The sequence below is a fragment of the Gadus macrocephalus genome, chromosome 3 (assembly GCF_031168955.1).
Source record: "Gadus macrocephalus chromosome 3, ASM3116895v1".
Classification (NCBI taxonomy): domain Eukaryota; kingdom Metazoa; phylum Chordata; class Actinopteri; order Gadiformes; family Gadidae; genus Gadus; species Gadus macrocephalus.
Genome location: NC_082384.1, coordinates 17,438,386 through 17,457,292, shown reverse-complemented (window position 1 = coordinate 17,457,292; position 18,907 = coordinate 17,438,386). Strand labels below are relative to the sequence as shown.

Here is an 18,907-nt window from a genome sequence, read left to right as displayed (position 1 = left end):
GTGTGTGTGTGTTTGCGTGTGTGTGAGTGTGTGTGTGTGTGTATGTGTGTGTTTGTGTGTGTGTTTGTGTGTGTGTGTGTGTGTGTGTTTGTGTGTGTTTGCGTGTGTGTGTGTGTGTGTGTGTGTTTGTATGTGTGTGTGTGTGTGTGTGTGTGTGTGTGTGTCTGTGTGTGTGTGTGTGTGATTACATGCGGTATCTTAATGAAAAAATACAATTAAGTGTGGTGCTGCATGAGTGAGTCTGGGGGGGTGCACAAGGATATTGTTGTTTGTGTGTGTGTGTGTGTGTGTGTGTGTGTGTGTGTGTGTGTGTGTGTGTGTGTGTGTGTGTGTGTGTGTGTGTGTGTGTGTGTGTGTGTGTGTGTGTGTGTATTGCTAGTGATGTCTGAACCATACTACCGATGCAGATGTTGAGAGTTATTGGTTTAGAGATGTTTTCATCATTTTCAAGATAGCACCTGTTCTCTCTCTCTCCCTCTATCTCCATCCCCCTTTCTCTCACTCAGTCATTCTGTAGTGCTCCGTAGTAATGATAATACTAGTGTTTGTGTGTATTATCTGAATGATAATACTAGTGTGTGGCTGACTGTAAGGTAAAGAACCTCTTCTAAGGAGCTTAAAGATAGAATTTTCACTTGCATCATTATTCCCATCGTTCTATGGGCAGAGTCTGGCTCATATTTATCCACAACATCCACAGCTGAAGCGATGCTTGTACAGGCAGGAACCCAAGGAAAGTTGTATTGACCAAAACCATTTTCATCAAAGCAGCAACAGAAATCTTTGACTGAAATACTGCTTGAGTTTGGATTCTTTTATTTAGGCCAAAGTGCGACAGAAAGTCAACCGCCACCAGGTAAATCTACCATGACAGTGAAGACTGGAGGCTAAGTTAACTTGCATGCTTTTATTAGCACGTCTAATTAAAAAAACGGTGTCACCCAAAGCCACACTCAAACAAACAGAATCCAAACCAAATTCCTCTTTATTTCACTTCCATTTATAATCAGCAGAATCTTTCACACATAATTATTTCTCTGAGCACATTTCTCTGGCTGTGTGAGTGAGTAGGCAATCAAGATTATATTAATTTATTCTATTAGTTTTATTACCTCCCTCGAAAAGCCGCCCACTCAAACCTCTTCTGTGGCACCCGTATCTGACATGACGTGAAACTCTTTCAGCAGGCACCCACTCCACACTCACTTTATGCCCTTCATTCTCTCTCAACTTCCCTCCATCTAATATCCTGGAGGCATGGTTATGCGACGCACGACAGACACTGCTGCTTGAGGTTTTGTGTCATCAAAGGGGTCTGATAGGAAAATACATGTTTTTGTCAAGGCAAGGTTTTCGTTTTAATGATAAAAGGAAGGGAAGTGAGTGATTTTTTTAGATAAGTATACTGGTTACATTGTATTCACTGATATTATTACTTCATGTGGCTACCCATGATTCTAGTGCTAATGTGAAAACACCCCTACCGTGGTTGATGTGAAAGTGAAAGTCACATTGAAATTGCTTCTCATGCAATCCAACTCTATTTCTACCTCCTTTTTGGATGGAGAAGATGCTGTACTTTCTGGACACTTCCTTTGATTTTATTCTCTTTTTGTTCGAAAACACCTCCGCATGTTGTTTCTACAATGTCAGCCAATGCTTCCTGTGAGTTTCTACCATACACTTTATGAACACTGTGTAGTGTTTACAGAAGGGCCTGTAAAGAAAAACCAGAGGATTTCTGACAGGGAGTGTGACGGTTTAGGATGTCACTGGGAACACTGAGATCCAGTGGCTGTTGTTGGCTCATGTAGAAGTGACTTCAAATCTAGAGGTCTTATTCCTGCAGGCCGACAGCAGAGAAAGCCCCATGAGGTCCCACTGTTTGAAGTGTATTACACCGAGATTGTGTGGTAGATTCCTTTGTGTGTGTTTGTGTGTGCGTCTGAGCATGCATGCATGCGTGCGTGCGTAACGCACGTGACAGAGATTTACCTATGGACGCCCGGGGAGACTTGGGGGGAGGCTGAAAGATTAACAGACTGCTGGTGTCTCAACATTCAAAACTCTCTGCATTATGAATGCTAGGACAGGTTTAAAAATACACAAGAATCTGAATTATTCAATCTCTCCCTCATGCGTTGAAAAGCATCACCACGCGGATGTTTTCCAACCAATAAGTAATGCAGCAGTTACCGTTTAGCCATGAATTAAATATAAAATCCATATATTTACTCGGTAAAATAACCGATGTGTCAAAATAAATCTATTTGAACAGAGTGAAGCGAGTGGAGCAAAACATACATCAAAGAATGTTATTGAACATTTTATGTTTGACATCAATTCAAGGACAGTGGGGGTGCAGTGGAGGTCCAGGAGCCTCCAGGGGTCCGGGGCCCTGGCCTTCAGGAGTCCACCTGGAGACCCTTGGCCCCTTCCATCCAGGGCTAAGGCGTCTTCACTTGGGGCTCGGGGCCCATCAGACAAGGCAGTGGAAAACACATCCAAGGTCATGAACGAAATGAGATAGTTGTGAAGTTGTATCATCAATAATACCAAATGTTTTTTTTTTGTGTATATATATATATATATATTCCATATATACTTCTTTATATAAAAACTTTCAGACCAGCCTGAAACAAACTCAATTGCTCTTGATTTGCCGGCTTATAGATAAATGCAAAAGTTCATCTCACTAGATCATGGTCTGAAATAAGTAAGAAAATTCCCTTTTTAACAGAGAAGATTAAGACAGTGGCAAAATATGTGTTGAAAACAGAAATGGGTAAATTTTGGAGCCACGTTCTCCATGAATTGGGCGACCAACTTTGGTTTAGTGTTAGTAGTTGCTGCTATTTTAGTTGGTTCACTGCTTCAGAGGAGCAGAGGTTTTGCCCAGATGCCTTACTGCCTAGCTAATTACCGCCTGTGTGTTACTATAATGTGTCACTTGACACAAATTCATTAAAGCATTTTTAATATTCAACTTCAAATCCCACTCCTCCACCGTCCTAATATGAACGCCAAATTCAAATGTTCACACTCGAGCTGCGGCTACTGTTTCATAACAGTTTGAGTTTGTACAATTTACACCATTGTCACTTAGATTATCTTGGGTTTTCTCTTCATCGAGTTGCTGGGGGGGAAATTAATGAATGATTAGGTTAACAATCTAATAACTTGTAAATACTAAATGTAAACTGAAAAAGCTTGGAGGCAACCATGTACTTACTGATTATCTATATTATACATGAATAAGTTAATTTCTTTCAACACAAATTTTCATCGCCTGAAACACATTATGCCTTGATTACTGCAAAGATTATTTCATAATATGAGAAAAAAGTGAAATATCTGTCAGGTATTTGTAACACACCTGCATTAATACATCATTGAATGTTAGTAAGCCTTGAGCCTTAGGTGCATTTTTGAGAAAGGAACATAATGGGTTTCATTGAATATGCTGTACAGCCTATGCTAATGTTCATCTCAATTTATTTCATGTGTTGTGCAGATATCTCCATGGCATTAGATTTGGCACGGAAGGCCACATGTCTGGCTGAATGCAATGCATGCAGTTTGGATGCCCATTGGCTGCACCAGTAAGTGATAATTCATGGTGATATGTGTTGTTGTGGTGGCTATTTGAATAGAACCATTCAATACAGTTAATAATGGCCATGACAAAAATGGTATAGAACAAGCATAAATAAATAAGTGTGTGTGTGTGTGTGTGTGTGTGTGTGTGTGTGTGTGTGTGTGTGTGTGTGTGTGTGTGTGTGTGTGTGTGTGTGTGTGTGTGTGTGTGTGTGTGTGTGTGTGTGTGTGTGTGTGTGTCGTTGTCACAGCCATAGACTGTGTGGTTGCCACCGGGTATAGCCCTGATAAAGAACTACACTCCCCCCTAGTGGCTTGGTGTAGAACTACAAGATGGTACGTGATATATCCCTCCCGGATTGACAGGCTTCCTTGACTCGCATTGCGGAAGGTTTCAATTTGACTAATAAATTAGTCTCTTTTAACCTCTAAAGCTGACAGAAGGTGCATTCAAGTTGTGTGAAGATGGGCTTGAAAGAGGCCGGTGGAGGACACACGCGCACACACAGACACATGCACACAAAGAGCTGAGGAAGACAGACTGGGGGAGGGGGGGGGGGGGGGGGGGGGGGGGGGGGGGAGCAGTCGGAGGGGGTAGTTGAGGGACAAGGGGCCTGTTTGGGTGGGTGGGGGTCTTCTTCAAAGCAAGAAACGCACATGACAGGCTAGCACTTGAGAGTACGATGTCAGACAGCATCAGCTTTGCCTTTTTCTCTACAAATGTCCAAAAAAAAACACTTGAGGTAGCCGTAAATCAAAGTCACTTTAGAGTAAATGTTTCATTTCATGGTAATGGAAAAGTATCAGTCAGGTGTAACAACTGCACTGAATGGTATCTGAAAAAGCGGAAGATTTGGTTGGTGAAAACTTTTTCGCTTTTCACTTTTCATAAACGAATACCACTAACTTATAAACAGTCTGTATTAAATATGAAATAAACACCTTGCATTCCCTCCCACTCATATGTAATGAACCAACAATGAAAGAACCCCAAAAGGGAGCATATACACCCCAAAATAACATTTTGTCTTTGAAGAAGGATTACATATCTACAGAGGAGGGGAAAGAGCTGGACAATAAAAGGTTTTTTTTAGAACAGTAAAAACAAGGTGCTGACAGGACATTTCGTTGGTGTTTGTGCATTTGTTGAAGGCCCCTCTTCCATAACCTGCGGTGGGATTGCCATAAGCCTTCCAAACGACAAGAGACTGCAGTCAATTTTCCAGACCCAGGGTTCCATGAAGTTTAGTAATGCTCCAGTCCATTCCCCCATGAAAAATAATAACTTAAGGTACCCTATTCATCTGAGTAGGCGTTGCAGAACTCGGAGGCTGAGCTCTCATGGACCCTAAGAATCCCAGAAGACAGCACAGATAATTGGATGGGAGAATGTTTTTTGTATCTTGCTGGCTTACTTACTAAAACAAAAACTATTGAATGCAACTTTCTTGTTTTTCTCAGTGGGCTAAATGCATGAGTAGGTTCTACACGTATTGTGAAATAAGCAGAATATGTCTTTAGTCATTAATATAAGGAAAATTGCTGTTTATTTTCTTGGTTCGAAAGAAAATAAATCAGCACACTTTCCGTCAATTCTCCATAGATATGACCACAAGGTGTAAAAACTAGATAATGTGTCAAAATTATACAAAAATAATCGATCAAACCCGTACAGGGCTTTGAGGTTGTTCCAGTCCTATATTCAGCAGATATGTCGCACATCTGAAACTGAGAAACCCTTTTTAAATTCTCCCCTTCCAACCTCACATCCTATACCCGCTCAGAAACACTGCCCCCCATTACAGTGCAGACTGCGGCACAAATGCTCAATCATGCCTTTGTCTCTCCCCCTCTGCGTATACCATAATGCTCTCCCCTGCTTGGAAGCTTTGAGCCCCTGCGCTTGTCGTGTTTGAATGTTTGTTGTTGAGAGGTCTTAAAGGTGTGTGTGATCAGCAATAATGACAATTGAAAGGTGGGGCTAAAATTAAAAGTGTTTCTGATTGGCTAATGTAAGGTGACATGTACTAAATCATATTTTAACTGAAGTAGGTCATTCGGTTACATGCTCATATTAAAGAAAACAATACATGCTCCCCTGTAAAATATGTGTACCAAATGTGGTGAAAATTGGTCCCAAAGGAATTTTTCAACTTCTCCAAACATACCATTTTGCTAATCAAATCAATAAGATGCCCAATAAGCATTATTCCTTATAGGCCATATTGTAGATATGGATTAGAAGGATCCTATTATATGGGTCAAGTTTGGTGATGGTTGATAATGCAGATATAGTAAATGGTCAACAGTGTCTATATTGTTTAAACAAATGAGCTGAAAATGTGTTTATTTGTGAAGACCTCAGTGGTCAAGACTGCTGTTGTTAAAGCTTCACCCCAAATGTGGTATTGATTTGATAATGTGTCCCAGATGGTGAAACAATTATCCCTCAGACTTCAATGGTCTCGTTGACTTTGTAGTACCAATTTTCACACTGCAAGGATAGGAATCGACCAGAGCCGGACAGTAACGGAGTACATTTACTTGAGTACAGTACTTAAGTACAATTTTGAGGGATCTGTACTTTACTCGAGTATCATTTTTGGGGAGTACTCATGACTTTACTCCGCTACATTTCTACCCATAACCGTGAGTACCCGTGAGCAATCACCTTCGCTTTCCGCCAAAGTCAACTCCATGGTCACATTTAGATGAGAGACGATTATTGATTTGATTGATGAAAAAGCAGAGAAACTCACACATACATACAATTGTTAGCTGAATTTTCTTTTCTGATATTACATATTTATGCAAGCTGAGCAATTGTTTTTATGTTCTTGAGTATACTGTTATACTATATACTATTGTGCTATTGCCTTGTGGGCAAGTGTGAAATGTTAAATAAAGCAACATGGTAAAAAGATGAAAATGACTTGATTTTACTTTCAATTCCTTTTATATTCTCCAAGGTATTAACATTTTTCATAACTCCATGTAGGACGTTTTTTTACATAAATGTAAGCACTGTGGCAGTAGTAATGCAGTATTTAGAAAATGTACTCTAATACTCTTGATACTTAAGTACTTTTAAAAACAAATACTTCAGTATTTGTTTTTGCTTTTACTTAAGTAGACATCTGACTGTAGTACTTTTAATTAAATTTAGCAAGGGGTATCTGTACTTTTACTCAAGTAAGGAAGTAAGGAAGCTGTGTACTCTGTCCGCCTCTGGAATCGACATCTATCTGCCTGCCAAGTTTCACCAAATGTATCTTGTAGTTACATACAAGCTTGTAGTTACAAAACGGGAGATGACTCAAAAATTCTATCGATCCATCAAAGCCTCTTGCATCCTGCCCCAACTGAGAACATGAATAATCCTGCACAAACCGTACACATAACAACGCAATGGGCCATATTCAAGTAAGCAAGTAAAACTGACTGAACTGCATGCCAGCTAGCGTTTAGAACCAATACGGATGCTACTTTAGGTGAATAAGGCTGATAATCACAGAGAATGTGTGCCTGCCAGCTGGTATTAAAGAGGACGCCTCCTGCACACTGACACCCTGCTTCAACCTGCATTAACGTTGACCGCAGGGGTCACCTGCTGGAGAGGAAGTGGGGGAGGAAGTGACCTCAAATGAAGGTCACTTTCTGACGCATTCACCATGAGAATTAACCTCATAACCTTTGAATACCTTCTCATTTATGATTTATGTCAGTACACAAATAATGTCATGGTAGGTATGGAAATGTGGAATAACAGGGCCATTTTGCATTGATAAGGTTGAGTGTGTTTCTTCTTATTTTGTCATGGTAGTGGATCGAAAACACAAGGAGGAGGATGTTTTTCTCGGTCCAAAGGTAAGCTAATGGTGCGGATATAATTGATAGGCAGAGGAAGGCATACTAACAAGGACATAAAAGACACAAAGGACATAAGAGATCACAATACTAAGTACGTATTTTTTCCAGCTAGGCCTTGTGCTTAAAGTACTGTGTGATGTATTTATCCAGGACTCTCATTTTTAACATGAATTTGCATAAAATAGGCTTTAGATTAAATGAAGAATTGCCATGGCTTGTTGAAGAACTTTAAGCAATTCTATTAATAATACATTTTAAATATGTACAGACACACCAATACAGACACAAAATATGTACAAATAAGTCCCCACTCCACCCCATTAATGTTCTTGACATTAAGCCATTTGATGCAACAGAATATTTCCTTTAATTACAAAGTAAAATAGTCAAAATATTACACAGAGGTTGAGCAAAAGTAGTCTGGTGAGCTTGCGATATGGGTATAGCACAGAAATAAAACCGAAGTAAAATTAACTAGACACCATGACAAGAAGGAACTTCGATGCGTCGTACCACCTTCACATGACACTAGTGCGTTTTCGTTCAGTTTGTGCCTCTACTGGTGCCGTACATCCCACACCAGTGTTTACGGATTTCAGCGCCGTGTAACCGTAGAAAGCTAGCACCATGGCTGACTACTCTCGAGTAAAAATAACTAAATTAGTTTTGAAAGGAGCGAGTAAGGGGTAAGAGCTGTACAATTTGATGAAACATGGTCATTGTAATCAAAAAGAGTCAATGTTAAATATGATCTAACTACAATTAGCTTTTTGTCGTCCAGGGCTAGCCATAGATCGTTTTACTAGTTGTAATTTAAACCCGAGTTGTATTGTGTCTAGGCAAATTTATATTTAGGAACTATAGCAACTTTTGCATGTTTTTTATATATATATTTATATATATATATATATATATATCGTTGTATTTGCAACGATGTGTTGTTGCGTTGCTCGTGAGGCTAAAGGTTTCGTTTCGGAAAGACAACAACAATACAGCATGGTTACAAGTTACATTGAAACTTAATGTTGGCCTACATTTTGCTTGTTTTGCAGTAAGAAAAAGAAGAATAAAGATAAGAAGAAGAAACTGGAAACGGAAGAAGAAAAACCCGACATAGTTGGTATGTATGGTCGCTGATGTATGGTCGTTGATCAGCCTTTCATCTCTTTTTCCACACATTATTTGAAAAGCCAAGTAGGAGAATGTTTTTCTTTTGTTTACACTCTCTTTCATCTCTCATTCTATATTTTTGAAGTAAGAGTAAAAATGTTGTTTGAATGTCAGTGGTCACAGTATAACTACCACTATACAGCCATCTCATGTAAGGGTTCACTGTAGAGCAAGTTCAGCCATACTGTCATAACAGGGATAAGGAGAACTACTGAAGGGGAAAGGGGCAGGCTAGTGTTGGGACAAGGCTGTTACACTCTAAGCTTAAAGGTCCTGGGTTCGATCCCCAGTGTCCACAGTCAACCTACATATAGGCATCCTAGAGCAGGCACTTAGGATCAAAGTGTATGCTCAATGCTTGCTAAAAGATTGACAGAGTTGATAAGATTTGGTTACCCAGGGAAATCTGTCCACTGATTGACACAGACAGTTGTTTAACATTATTTATGTTTAAAACCAATGATGTTGTTCTCAACAGGGGGTTGGTGGGTTGTCAGTAGCTTTGGAGAAATGAGTGGAACGGTTGCCATAGAGATGCAGCGCAACACGTACATCCACGCCATGGATAATGGCCTCTTCACACTCGGCGCACCTCACAACGGTAAGGAGTCCATGGAAGTGCTCTTCCCCCAACTGTTCTCCCTGCTCTCACTTTGAACATTTACCCTTCTTTTACAGTTTTGGATAATACATCAGACCACAAGGCGCAGTGACTCTGGACATTAGAAAAACTACAACCTTAGAGATTCACAGTATAAAGTAATAGATTCATCATTCATCCCCACGTGTTTATTATTAGCAGTGAAAAGGCCTGGCATATTGATACATACCAATTCCCTCGGTAGCGCCCACACACTTTGCATGTGTGATGCTCATTTCCTGCAAGGTCATGCTGTTTCCAATAGGAACCACTCGGTGGATAAAAATGCCCCCAAGGAGAAGAAAGAAAATGGATAATTCTTTGATTTCATCTTGTGCGTCAGAAAGGATGAGATGATGCTGCCCACCAGCTTTTGAAAACACAATTTCCATATCACCTCAGCATAATGAATGCCCCACTACTGGCAAACTATATTGGCCATTAAGAAGGGAACCATATTCCACATTTGCAAAGTGGTAAACAGCAGTTCTTGACTGAGCCCATGAAAAAACGTTCCTCTGTACAAAATATCATTGTGCAACCCGTAGCCAGCTAAATACAAATTATAACTAAACGTATTGATAAATAAAGATAATTGATTTAAAAAGAGTCTTGGCCCGTTAATATGATGACTTTATTGAAGTTTAAATGCCAATTTCAAAGCTATCCACTGCGAAAGTAGAATGGTCGTAGTTTTAAAGTATTTTCAACAGGGCAAACTGGAGTTCAATGTCATTGAACTTCTGCCTGTTGGTGTGTGTTGTAGAGGATGAAGGGCCCGATCCCCCTGAGCAGTTCACTGCCATCAAGCTGTCAGACAGTAGGTGAGTAACATACGCTGGAGAGAGGCCGCCGCCTGGGAGTCTCTGTAAACCGCCGCCCATTGTACTGGGTCCAATGCAATTAAGGTCTATTTGATTTGAAATTGGCCAACTTTGCTTTTGATTTCTCTCTCTAAATCCGTTTTATTTTAACTTGCTAGTGTAGTTTGGTTCAACAGAAAAACAAAATACATATTTTAAGAAGCATCGGTTGATTATTTTGTGGATTCTGGAGCCTTTTTGGTCTGCTTAACTGAACCTGCTGGTCGGACCGTGTTCTGTTGTGTCATTTCTTTGGCAGGCTGGCCTTCAAGTCGGGCTATGGCAAGTACTTGGGTATCACCTCCGAAGGCCTGGTGGTGGGGCGCTCTGATGCCATCGGCTCCAGGGAACAATGGGAACCGGTTTTCGAGGACGTAAGCAATACAATAAATCACCTTGGTCCCACTGTGCTGCTGGTACACTCATACCAAAACCTTGTTGCAGTGAACAAAAAACAAATACAAAGAACTGAACTAAAAACCGAAGTGACGGCGTACATTTCTGCACCACACAAGATGACACGAAACCTATATCTAAATGAATGCCTAAACATTGTACAACAATTTGAAGTAAACACTCTGCCCAAAATGTCCCTTTTTGAGATCCCCAGCAGCAGCAGCACAGTGTGAACTCATCCTGTCGTCACCATGTGTGTCTGTGCCGTTCCAGGGCAGGATGGCCATCATGGCCGCCAACAGCTGCTTCATTTCCTACAGCGAGGACGGTGACATCGAAGCCAAGAACAAAGCAGCGGGGGACGGCGAGATGGTGAAGGTGATGCCTTTTAAACGGTTTTCCTTCAATTTATTTATTATTTCAGATGACTACACTTGAATGCCCCCCCCCCCCCCCCCCCCCCGCGCTTAGTGAAGGTTTTTTCACGGCAGGGACCTGGCTTAAACCTGGGGGGGAAGGGGATGTGCTCTGGTCTCACCTGAGGCGATGTTGAGTTATAGCTGTGTGTGTGTGTGTGTGTGTGTGTGTGTGTGTGTGTGTGTGTGTGTGTGTGTGTGTGTGTGTGTGTGTGTGTGTGTGTGTGCGTGTTTGTTGGGCCTGTGTGTGTGCAATATTTCAACAGATCCGCTCGTGTGCCGAGAAGGAGGTGAAGAAGAAAGACGACCTCGTGGATGAGGACAGGGGCAACGTCAATTCCTGTGAACTCAGCTATGTGTGGGTATCCGCCAAAGGCGCATGTGATTAGGCCAGTGAATTAGGCTCCGGGAATGCATATGTCAGAGATGTTACCCAGCGTTGATGTGTGTGTGTTGTAGGGCTGCTAGATTATGGAAAAAAATCATCAACACGATTATTATTTTGGACAATATTGAAATCACGATTATTCAAACAATTATTTTGGAGTTTCAAAACATGAAATTTATTCAGCATTTCGCTCAAACAAAAACGTTTTAATTGAGAATCCTGAAATACCCCCTTAAAGAAGTACACACAATGTTCAAGTAGAAAATAATGTACAAATATGTATCCAGCTGTTCTAAAGAAAAACAAAAAAATTCAACTAGATTATATTAGTTTGGAGATTGTTTTTTTACCCACCTTGAAAGTTTAGTTCCGATAGGACAGTGGGGTGGACCAACCGATAGGACATTGGTCCATCCCACTGTACCCTCTGGTTTGTCTTTCTATTCTTTGTATTTTTTTACACCAGTATGGCATTTAATAATGGGCCCTAGAGAAACCTTAAAAGAGTTCTTTGAGGTTTTGAGTGATGCTTCGTAATTTGAATGGGCAGATAGTCATGGGCTGACCTTATTAGACAGAGATTTCCCTCCTGTTCTTCTGACAGTCGTTTTTCTTCTGCACCAGCTCGATTTTGACAACTCAATCGCTATTGTGGGTGTGGGGACCCGCGTGGGAGCCATCGGCTCATCAATCCACCGCTTTTAAGACGCAATTGATGGGCTGCTTTAGGGCCCAAGCGGAAAAGAAGGAAATGCCACATTTAAGTCCCCTGTGCGGCGAGTGTTTTTTTTTTTTTTTTTTACAGCCCGTCTGTGGCCTATTAAGTCCCAGGCAATATGTCTTAAGCGCGTTTCCGCTTGGCAGGCCATGTATTTTTTTCCCTCCTCTCGCTCTATTCCCATTTTTTGTCATCCCTTTTTTACCCCCGGAACGCCGGGCAAATGGAGTCTTCATGTTGCTGTGATAGTAATGGCTGCCCTTGAGCCCGTGTCTTGATGGAGCGCTTAGCATCTCAAATGGGTTCCGGGATTGAGTGCTGCTGAGGCATCGTAAAGCACTGCCAGAGTGGTGCCCGCCGCACCAAGTGTACCTGTGCATCATTAAGGTGTCAGGTGAGGACGGATCATTGTTCGCCTGCACGAATGCAGCGGAATATCGTTTTGCGGTTAAATATTGTTTTTGTATACCATAAGGATTGCCTTAACTGTATAGGGCGAGATTGTTCTTCGCACCGGGTAATTTCCTCCTAGGAATGAATTTATTCCCGGCACATCTGTTGAGTTTTGTTTGGAACGAAAACGTGTTCAGACATTTGACTCTTTCAGACAGAGTTTCAAAGAATCCACGCCCCTCCAATTACCTGCTTTTTTTTAACGAGACAGCCTTATTCCAGAATTGATTCAATAAATGTTTTTCTCATTCATGGACACGCAGTATCCCATAATACAAGGCAAAACAACCTTTGGTAAATTAATTAAATTTTAAATTTAATGTGAATCGAGTAGCTCTGCTTTTTATTTTGCGCGAGGAATGAAGGGCAACAATTAATTGCATTTCAATAATAGAAGAAGCTTCATCAAGAGAAAATGTGGTGAAAGTGGAAGGAGCCTTGGTGAATACTTTCTCAATACTATGTGCCATGATATATTCGATAGTGTGATGCTAGCTTGTCATTCACAGGAAGAAGTTCCAGAGCTTCCAGGACCGTAGGCTGAGGGTGAACGAGGAGGACAACTCCAATCTGAAGAGGGCCAGGACGGATGGGAAGTTCCACGAAGCTCTGCTAGACAGGTATGATACAGCTACTTATGGGACGGGCTCAGGTGGGAATAGGGAGTATAGGTGGGGACAGTCAGAAAATATGAATTATGATGGAATATGTTGTACTGGTTTGACTGACTTTCAGAGTTATGTTTTTTATCAACTATACCTCTTAGTTAGTTTTTTATCACAAAATACTGCTAAATAATCAAAAAATAAAGGATAATATATGATTAATTTTGTGAAATTGTGATCACTGTTATCTTAAGTCCATCCAAAAAATTTTGATTATGAATTTGTGAGATGTGATTTTTTTTTACATTATTTTAATTAACATTCCATGTGATCATGTACTGAACATTTGTTTTTATGATTGACAGGCGGAGCAAAATGAAAGCGGACAGATACTGCAAGTGAAGCGTTGTCATTTTAAAAGCTGCTTCTTAATTAATTGTTTATATGCATGATGCTATTTTAGTTTGACCTTTTTGTAATATTTGTTTTGCTATTTTGATTGAAAATTCAAATAAAATAATTTGTATCCAATGTTGTTGTTTTTTCATACAATGTTTAACTGTTTACACTTGTTTCTGCCTAACACACCATCGGTTCAACACCATGGAGGGTCAATTAGGTTATGCATTCAAGTCAGAAGATATTGATAAATAATCAAAACTCAGGAGAACCACATGATGAACCAAAATGTATCTTTCTTTCCCGCCATGTGTGCCTATAGGTTATCAAGGCAGTGGTGTGTGCCGATTGAGTTAGACTGTGCACAAAGTAAGACTTCAATTGAATATTGAAAACCTTATCTCTGCTAACTCCTAACAGATGTCTTACATCATGAACAGGGTGTAGCCAGAGATGTCTAATGTGAACACCACAAGCTCTTCATTACCACTTAATTACTTCCATGCTTTTAGACGAGCTGGGTTATGAGATTGGAAAAAGTAGATATTTGCTTATGAACCTCTTTCTTACAACTTGATAATAATCTGTCATGTGATTTATTCATTTTGAACATTGTGCAACCCATGTTAGCAACTCATTCCAAGTGACTGTCACATGCAATTAATCCATTTCCTTAAAAGTAGGAGGTTTGGAACATACCACTATCTTTTCAACGGGGCTTATACAAAATACTCTTAAGTTTCAATGTCATTTATTTAGATTTAGTACAAGAAAAAATATTCAAAAATTATTTGTATTCAATTGAAAAATATAGTCACTCGGCCATTTTTAATTTATTGCTTTGTTATTGCTTCAATGTATATCGATAACTTTAAAACCCCCCTCATGGAGGGCAGACAAGCGGATCCCAAGTCATGAGCTATAAGATACTTCCGTGTTTGGACTAGCTGCAATTCTGGCTGTAAACAAGACCCTGGACACGATTTTAAACATGGCTCGTTTAAGTTTTGTAGCGTTTGTTTCCTTGATATCAGTTGTATCGACTCAATTTATACCACCGGTAGGTATGTTTTACTGTGTACACCCACACGTGTCACAAATTAACTTTTTACTTATGGTTGATGTCTGAGTGCATGAGGGAAATTTAACACAATGTTTAAATTCCTTTGTATATCTTACTGGTATTATTCCTCAGTACACGGAAGATTGTCGAGCCGACATGTATCCCCCAAAGGGTCCAACGTAAGTATTGGTTTTTTTTATCGACAGTGTAACAAGCAAACATTATCCTACCAAGCACAAGGATCTACGCTTACCAAAGAGTTTGGGATTGAAAGGTTGTAGTTTGTTAACTGGCAACAGTGTACCTTCCTAATACATAAACATGCTATTTGTTCAGGTTCAAGGGACGTGTGACTTGGTACACAGTGGACCTTGATCTACATCCAAGTAAGAGGTGGATGCCTTTGATTACTGACAAAAAGGCCGAGGTAAGATAGCTTCTAAATCCACCACCTGTTACCTGACGCCTTATTATGGATCCCACTGCCTTTCTTGGTCGGACTTGCCAACATTGTCCAGAATTACTCTGATGGGCTAAACTTGACCATCTCTAACCCAATGCGTTAACTTTCCATCTCTACCCTAATGCCTTAACTTTCCATCTCTAACCTAATAAATGCTTACATGACCGATGGTCTCTGCCTCTTCCAGTTCATTCGCACGATGTTCCCACAAACATGCATGTGCAATATGATAATGATTATCTCACTTTAACTGACATGTTTCCCCCTAGCTGGTCAGCATGATGCAGACCATCAAAGATTTGGCCAATGCTTTTGTACCGAGTGGGAAATTAGTAGAGATGGTCGACAAGGCTTTGGTGAGCCCATTTTTCTTTTTCTCGCAAGAATATACAAACTTAAACACTTTTCCATACGTGCCATATCTATTATTGCTGTTCAACCCTTTGTCCAGCCCTTTCTAGTGGAAACCCTGCCATATCCATTCGGTGATGAGTTGAGGGGCGTGGCAGCTGCTTCGGGCCTTCCCCTCGGTAAGGAAGTGTTCCTTGTGGTGTTCCCCATTCACCAAGCAGGCCTCAGACCAATCTTCCAAGGTTTCACGAGGCTCTGCTCTAATCATTGTTCATTTTTTTTGGCTTCCAGGGGAAGTTGTGTTGTTCAACATCTTCTACGAGGTGTTTACTGTGTGCACCTCCATCGTAGCAGAAGACCCCAAGGGTAAACGCATGGACTTTAATTTTTTTTGCAGATTTTACAATTTCATACAGAACCCAAATATACAAATAATTCTCAAATAATTTGTGTTGTGCATTCTTGCAGGTAACCTTTTCCATGGTAGAAATCTCGATTTTGGATTATTTATGGGGTAAGGGTTTTTATTTATTATTATTCATGTTATGTGTAATATTTAGGGGAAATGTATAGACTTAAAACATGCGTATAGTTTCCCAAATGCCTCTTGACTCGTGTATGTATGGCTGTCTTCCTGCGTGTCCAGGTGGGACATGAAGAACCGGTCGTGGATTGTAGCTGAACAGCTGAAGCCCCTTGTGGTCAACGTGGACTTCAGGAGGAACAACCAGACGGTCTTCAAGTCGACCACCTTCGCTGGATATATCGGCATGCTGACAGGGATCAAGCCTGTGAGCCAGTCTTATCAATACCTGACCCTTTACATGGGTCCATGTAGCAAACATTTGCATTAAAGAAAAGAGATTTTTTTTATTTCTCCGAACTTTCAGAAGGCACATGTGTAGGGCAGAATGGGTTGTTGAAGTTATTGTAATTTCGTCCAGGATTCAAACCAAGACGTTTATTTATTTTTTTTTGCAGAATGTGTTTACTTTGACGATGAATGAACGTTTTAGCCTTGACGGAGGATATATCGGTAAGTTGTTATTTTTTTCTATGCCGTCGTCCTTGTTTTACTAGCTGGTAGTGTGGTGACCGTTATGTGTACATTTAGCTGCTTTTAAAATGTCCTCTGTAGAATGTTATCGGTGCCCTTTTCACGCATCACTGTTCTCCAATCAGGAATCCTGGAGTGGATTCTTGGGCAGAGAAAGGGCATGTGGATGAGCTTCCTGACGCGCTCCGTCCTGGAGAACGCCACCAGGTAATTGGTCTCACACCCGCCATGCATAATTACTCCTTAACTCCTGGTAGACTGTACTTAAGGAAAGGTGAGATGATCATGGTGCTTTAAAAAAAAAAAATTATAAAATAAAACGTGTTGATCATGGTTCCCGCGGTGGCTTAGTTGGAGTCGCAACATATCACCATGGCAACGTATTCTTCATACCCCTACCGCAGGGATCGTTGGTTGTAATCGCAAATATTAAATTTACAGTGCACTTCTCATATTCATTCAAAATCGGAGTAGCGATGAAGGAAATAACATTCATAAGAGGTATAGTTGCCTTTTGTAGTTGGACTATTACGGAGCAGAGGGCTATATTTTACACTGCTGGAGGGTTGCAGGCTGTTACTGGGTGATTTTATTTTTTCATAAAATATCAACCCTTTTTGAGCGTTGGAACTTGTCTTGTTTATCGAAAAGACTTGAGTGTTAAAGGTCAGGTCCCTTTGGATTAAAGTGTCTGCTAAATGACTATCGTCAGGCAAAGCACAAGACCAACCCATTGTGTGAATAGTTTAGATTCTGCTTTCGCTATATCACACCACGTGTGGTCATGGAGCTTCCTGATTTTGTCGACTACAACCAAAAGGCCTAGGAGGAAGTGGTGGCTGAAGGTAAAGCATGCATGTCCTCCTCTGACCAACAGTTACGAAGTGGCCAAGACACGCCTGGCCCAGACCGAGCTGCTGGCTCCGGCCTACTTCATCCTGGGAGGGAACCAAACGGGCCAGGGCTGCATCATCACCAGGTCCAGGCTGCTCAGCCTAGACATCTTGGAGTAAGTAGCAGGAGAGTCACGTGGTTAGGGTAGGCGTGTTGGACTGGGTGTTGCAGGTTTCAGGTTCCAGGTTCCAGACACATTGTCTGCAGTGAGCATATAGGCAGCACTGTGCAAGATGCATCACCTGTTCCAGCTTAATGATGTGTGTCAAATTATGTTGTAGAAGATCACTGCTGAGGATTAAATGACTAAATTTGAAGAATGTGTTCCCTCTGGTTAATTTCGTACCATTTTATGCTACAGGATTGACTTAAAGCTTGGCCGCTGGTACGTTCTGGAGACCAACTACGACCACTGGAAGGCTCCTCTGTTCCTGGACGACCGAAGGACCCCTGGCATGACGTGTATGAACAAGACCACTCAGACGGTGAGTCACACACTACTACCAGCTGGCTCTTGAGGTAAAACCGATATGAACCACCTTTTGACTTGTTCGCTGGTCGTTTACAGAACATCACACTGAATACGATGTACAGTGTGCTGTCGACCAAACCGGTCCTGAACAAGGTTAGTCGTGTTTGTATCAATTCAAAGATGGACCTTGGCTGAAGATTGTTCCAGTCTGCTGGCCTCAGCATTGTTTTGTCCTCTTTTTTCCCCTCAGTTGACCACCTACACAACACTAATGGACGTGTCCACGGGTAACCTGGAGTCCTATATCAGGGACTGTCCCAACCCCTGCATGCCATGGTGAAACCATCGTCTGAGCCCTCAACTGTTGAGCAGTGCTTGACCCGAGCAGGAATTAGCCCAGGCCTATGATCAGCACAGAGCGGCGAGGAAATCTTTTATATTTGCACTTGTAATTGTTTGAACCTAAGTGAGCCTTAAATTATGTGTTTTTTGTATTTTTACTTGATTTAATCAACGTTTACTGATTTAGTTGCTTGTTTAGAAAAATGGATCCTGCATGAATTTGTCTTTGCAGTAATAAATGAATCAGACCTCTAGAAAATAGTTTAACACTGGTGTTATACAGTATAGTCATTGCACAAGATTCGTAAAAATTAACCCATTCTAGCATTAAAAAATATTTGATGCATAGGTTGTGGCTATAGTTCCAGTTACCCACCACTAACATGTTACTAAATGGGTGATACCTTTGTTAGCATTTAATAAAAAATTATGAACTTTATGCAGGGTCCCTCTTTTTGAATAGCGGACAAATCAGGCCTGGGAAATTTGAACCAAGCTACAAATACCTGAAAAATGTCACTGCCTTCCTGTAAAAGTAGAAGTTGGTTTAGCCAATCTTCAGTATTGCATTACTTCCTGACCAGTTACATGAGCAGCTGGCTTCCTGGATATCGTAAAGTTGTTTTGAACAGCTAGCAAGCCTGGAGGAGAGAGTCCAAAGTGGTCCCAACATCTGGCTTCAGTGGCATTTCAACTTCAAAGCTGTTCTGATCAAGTTCTTCGGTACCAGAAAAACAAATCCAGCTTTCG

At 41.0% G+C, this 18,907-nt stretch overlaps 2 protein-coding genes across 2 annotated transcripts; both read left to right on the top strand.

The window, feature by feature from the left end:
- Positions 1 to 7,988: 7,988 nt before the first annotated feature.
- On the top strand, positions 7,989 to 13,647 carry frg1 (FSHD region gene 1). Its single transcript, XM_060047709.1, has 9 exons — positions 7,989 to 8,153; positions 8,520 to 8,587; positions 9,116 to 9,238; positions 10,044 to 10,101; positions 10,400 to 10,514; positions 10,810 to 10,914; positions 11,219 to 11,310; positions 13,021 to 13,131; positions 13,482 to 13,647. The coding sequence occupies exons 1-9, from the start codon at positions 8,095 to 8,097 to the stop codon at positions 13,516 to 13,518; spliced, it is 768 nt and encodes a 255-aa protein (XP_059903692.1). The 5' UTR covers positions 7,989 to 8,094; the 3' UTR covers positions 13,519 to 13,647.
- Positions 13,648 to 14,416: 769 nt separating this feature from the next.
- On the top strand, positions 14,417 to 18,596 carry asah1b (N-acylsphingosine amidohydrolase (acid ceramidase) 1b). Its single transcript, XM_060047706.1, has 14 exons — positions 14,417 to 14,575; positions 14,711 to 14,757; positions 14,915 to 15,005; positions 15,311 to 15,397; positions 15,493 to 15,571; positions 15,684 to 15,758; positions 15,861 to 15,906; positions 16,039 to 16,183; positions 16,374 to 16,428; positions 16,575 to 16,656; positions 17,327 to 17,458; positions 17,705 to 17,828; positions 17,912 to 17,968; positions 18,066 to 18,596. The coding sequence occupies exons 1-14, from the start codon at positions 14,507 to 14,509 to the stop codon at positions 18,153 to 18,155; spliced, it is 1,179 nt and encodes a 392-aa protein (XP_059903689.1). The 5' UTR covers positions 14,417 to 14,506; the 3' UTR covers positions 18,156 to 18,596.
- The last annotated feature ends 311 nt before the right edge of the window (positions 18,597 to 18,907 follow it).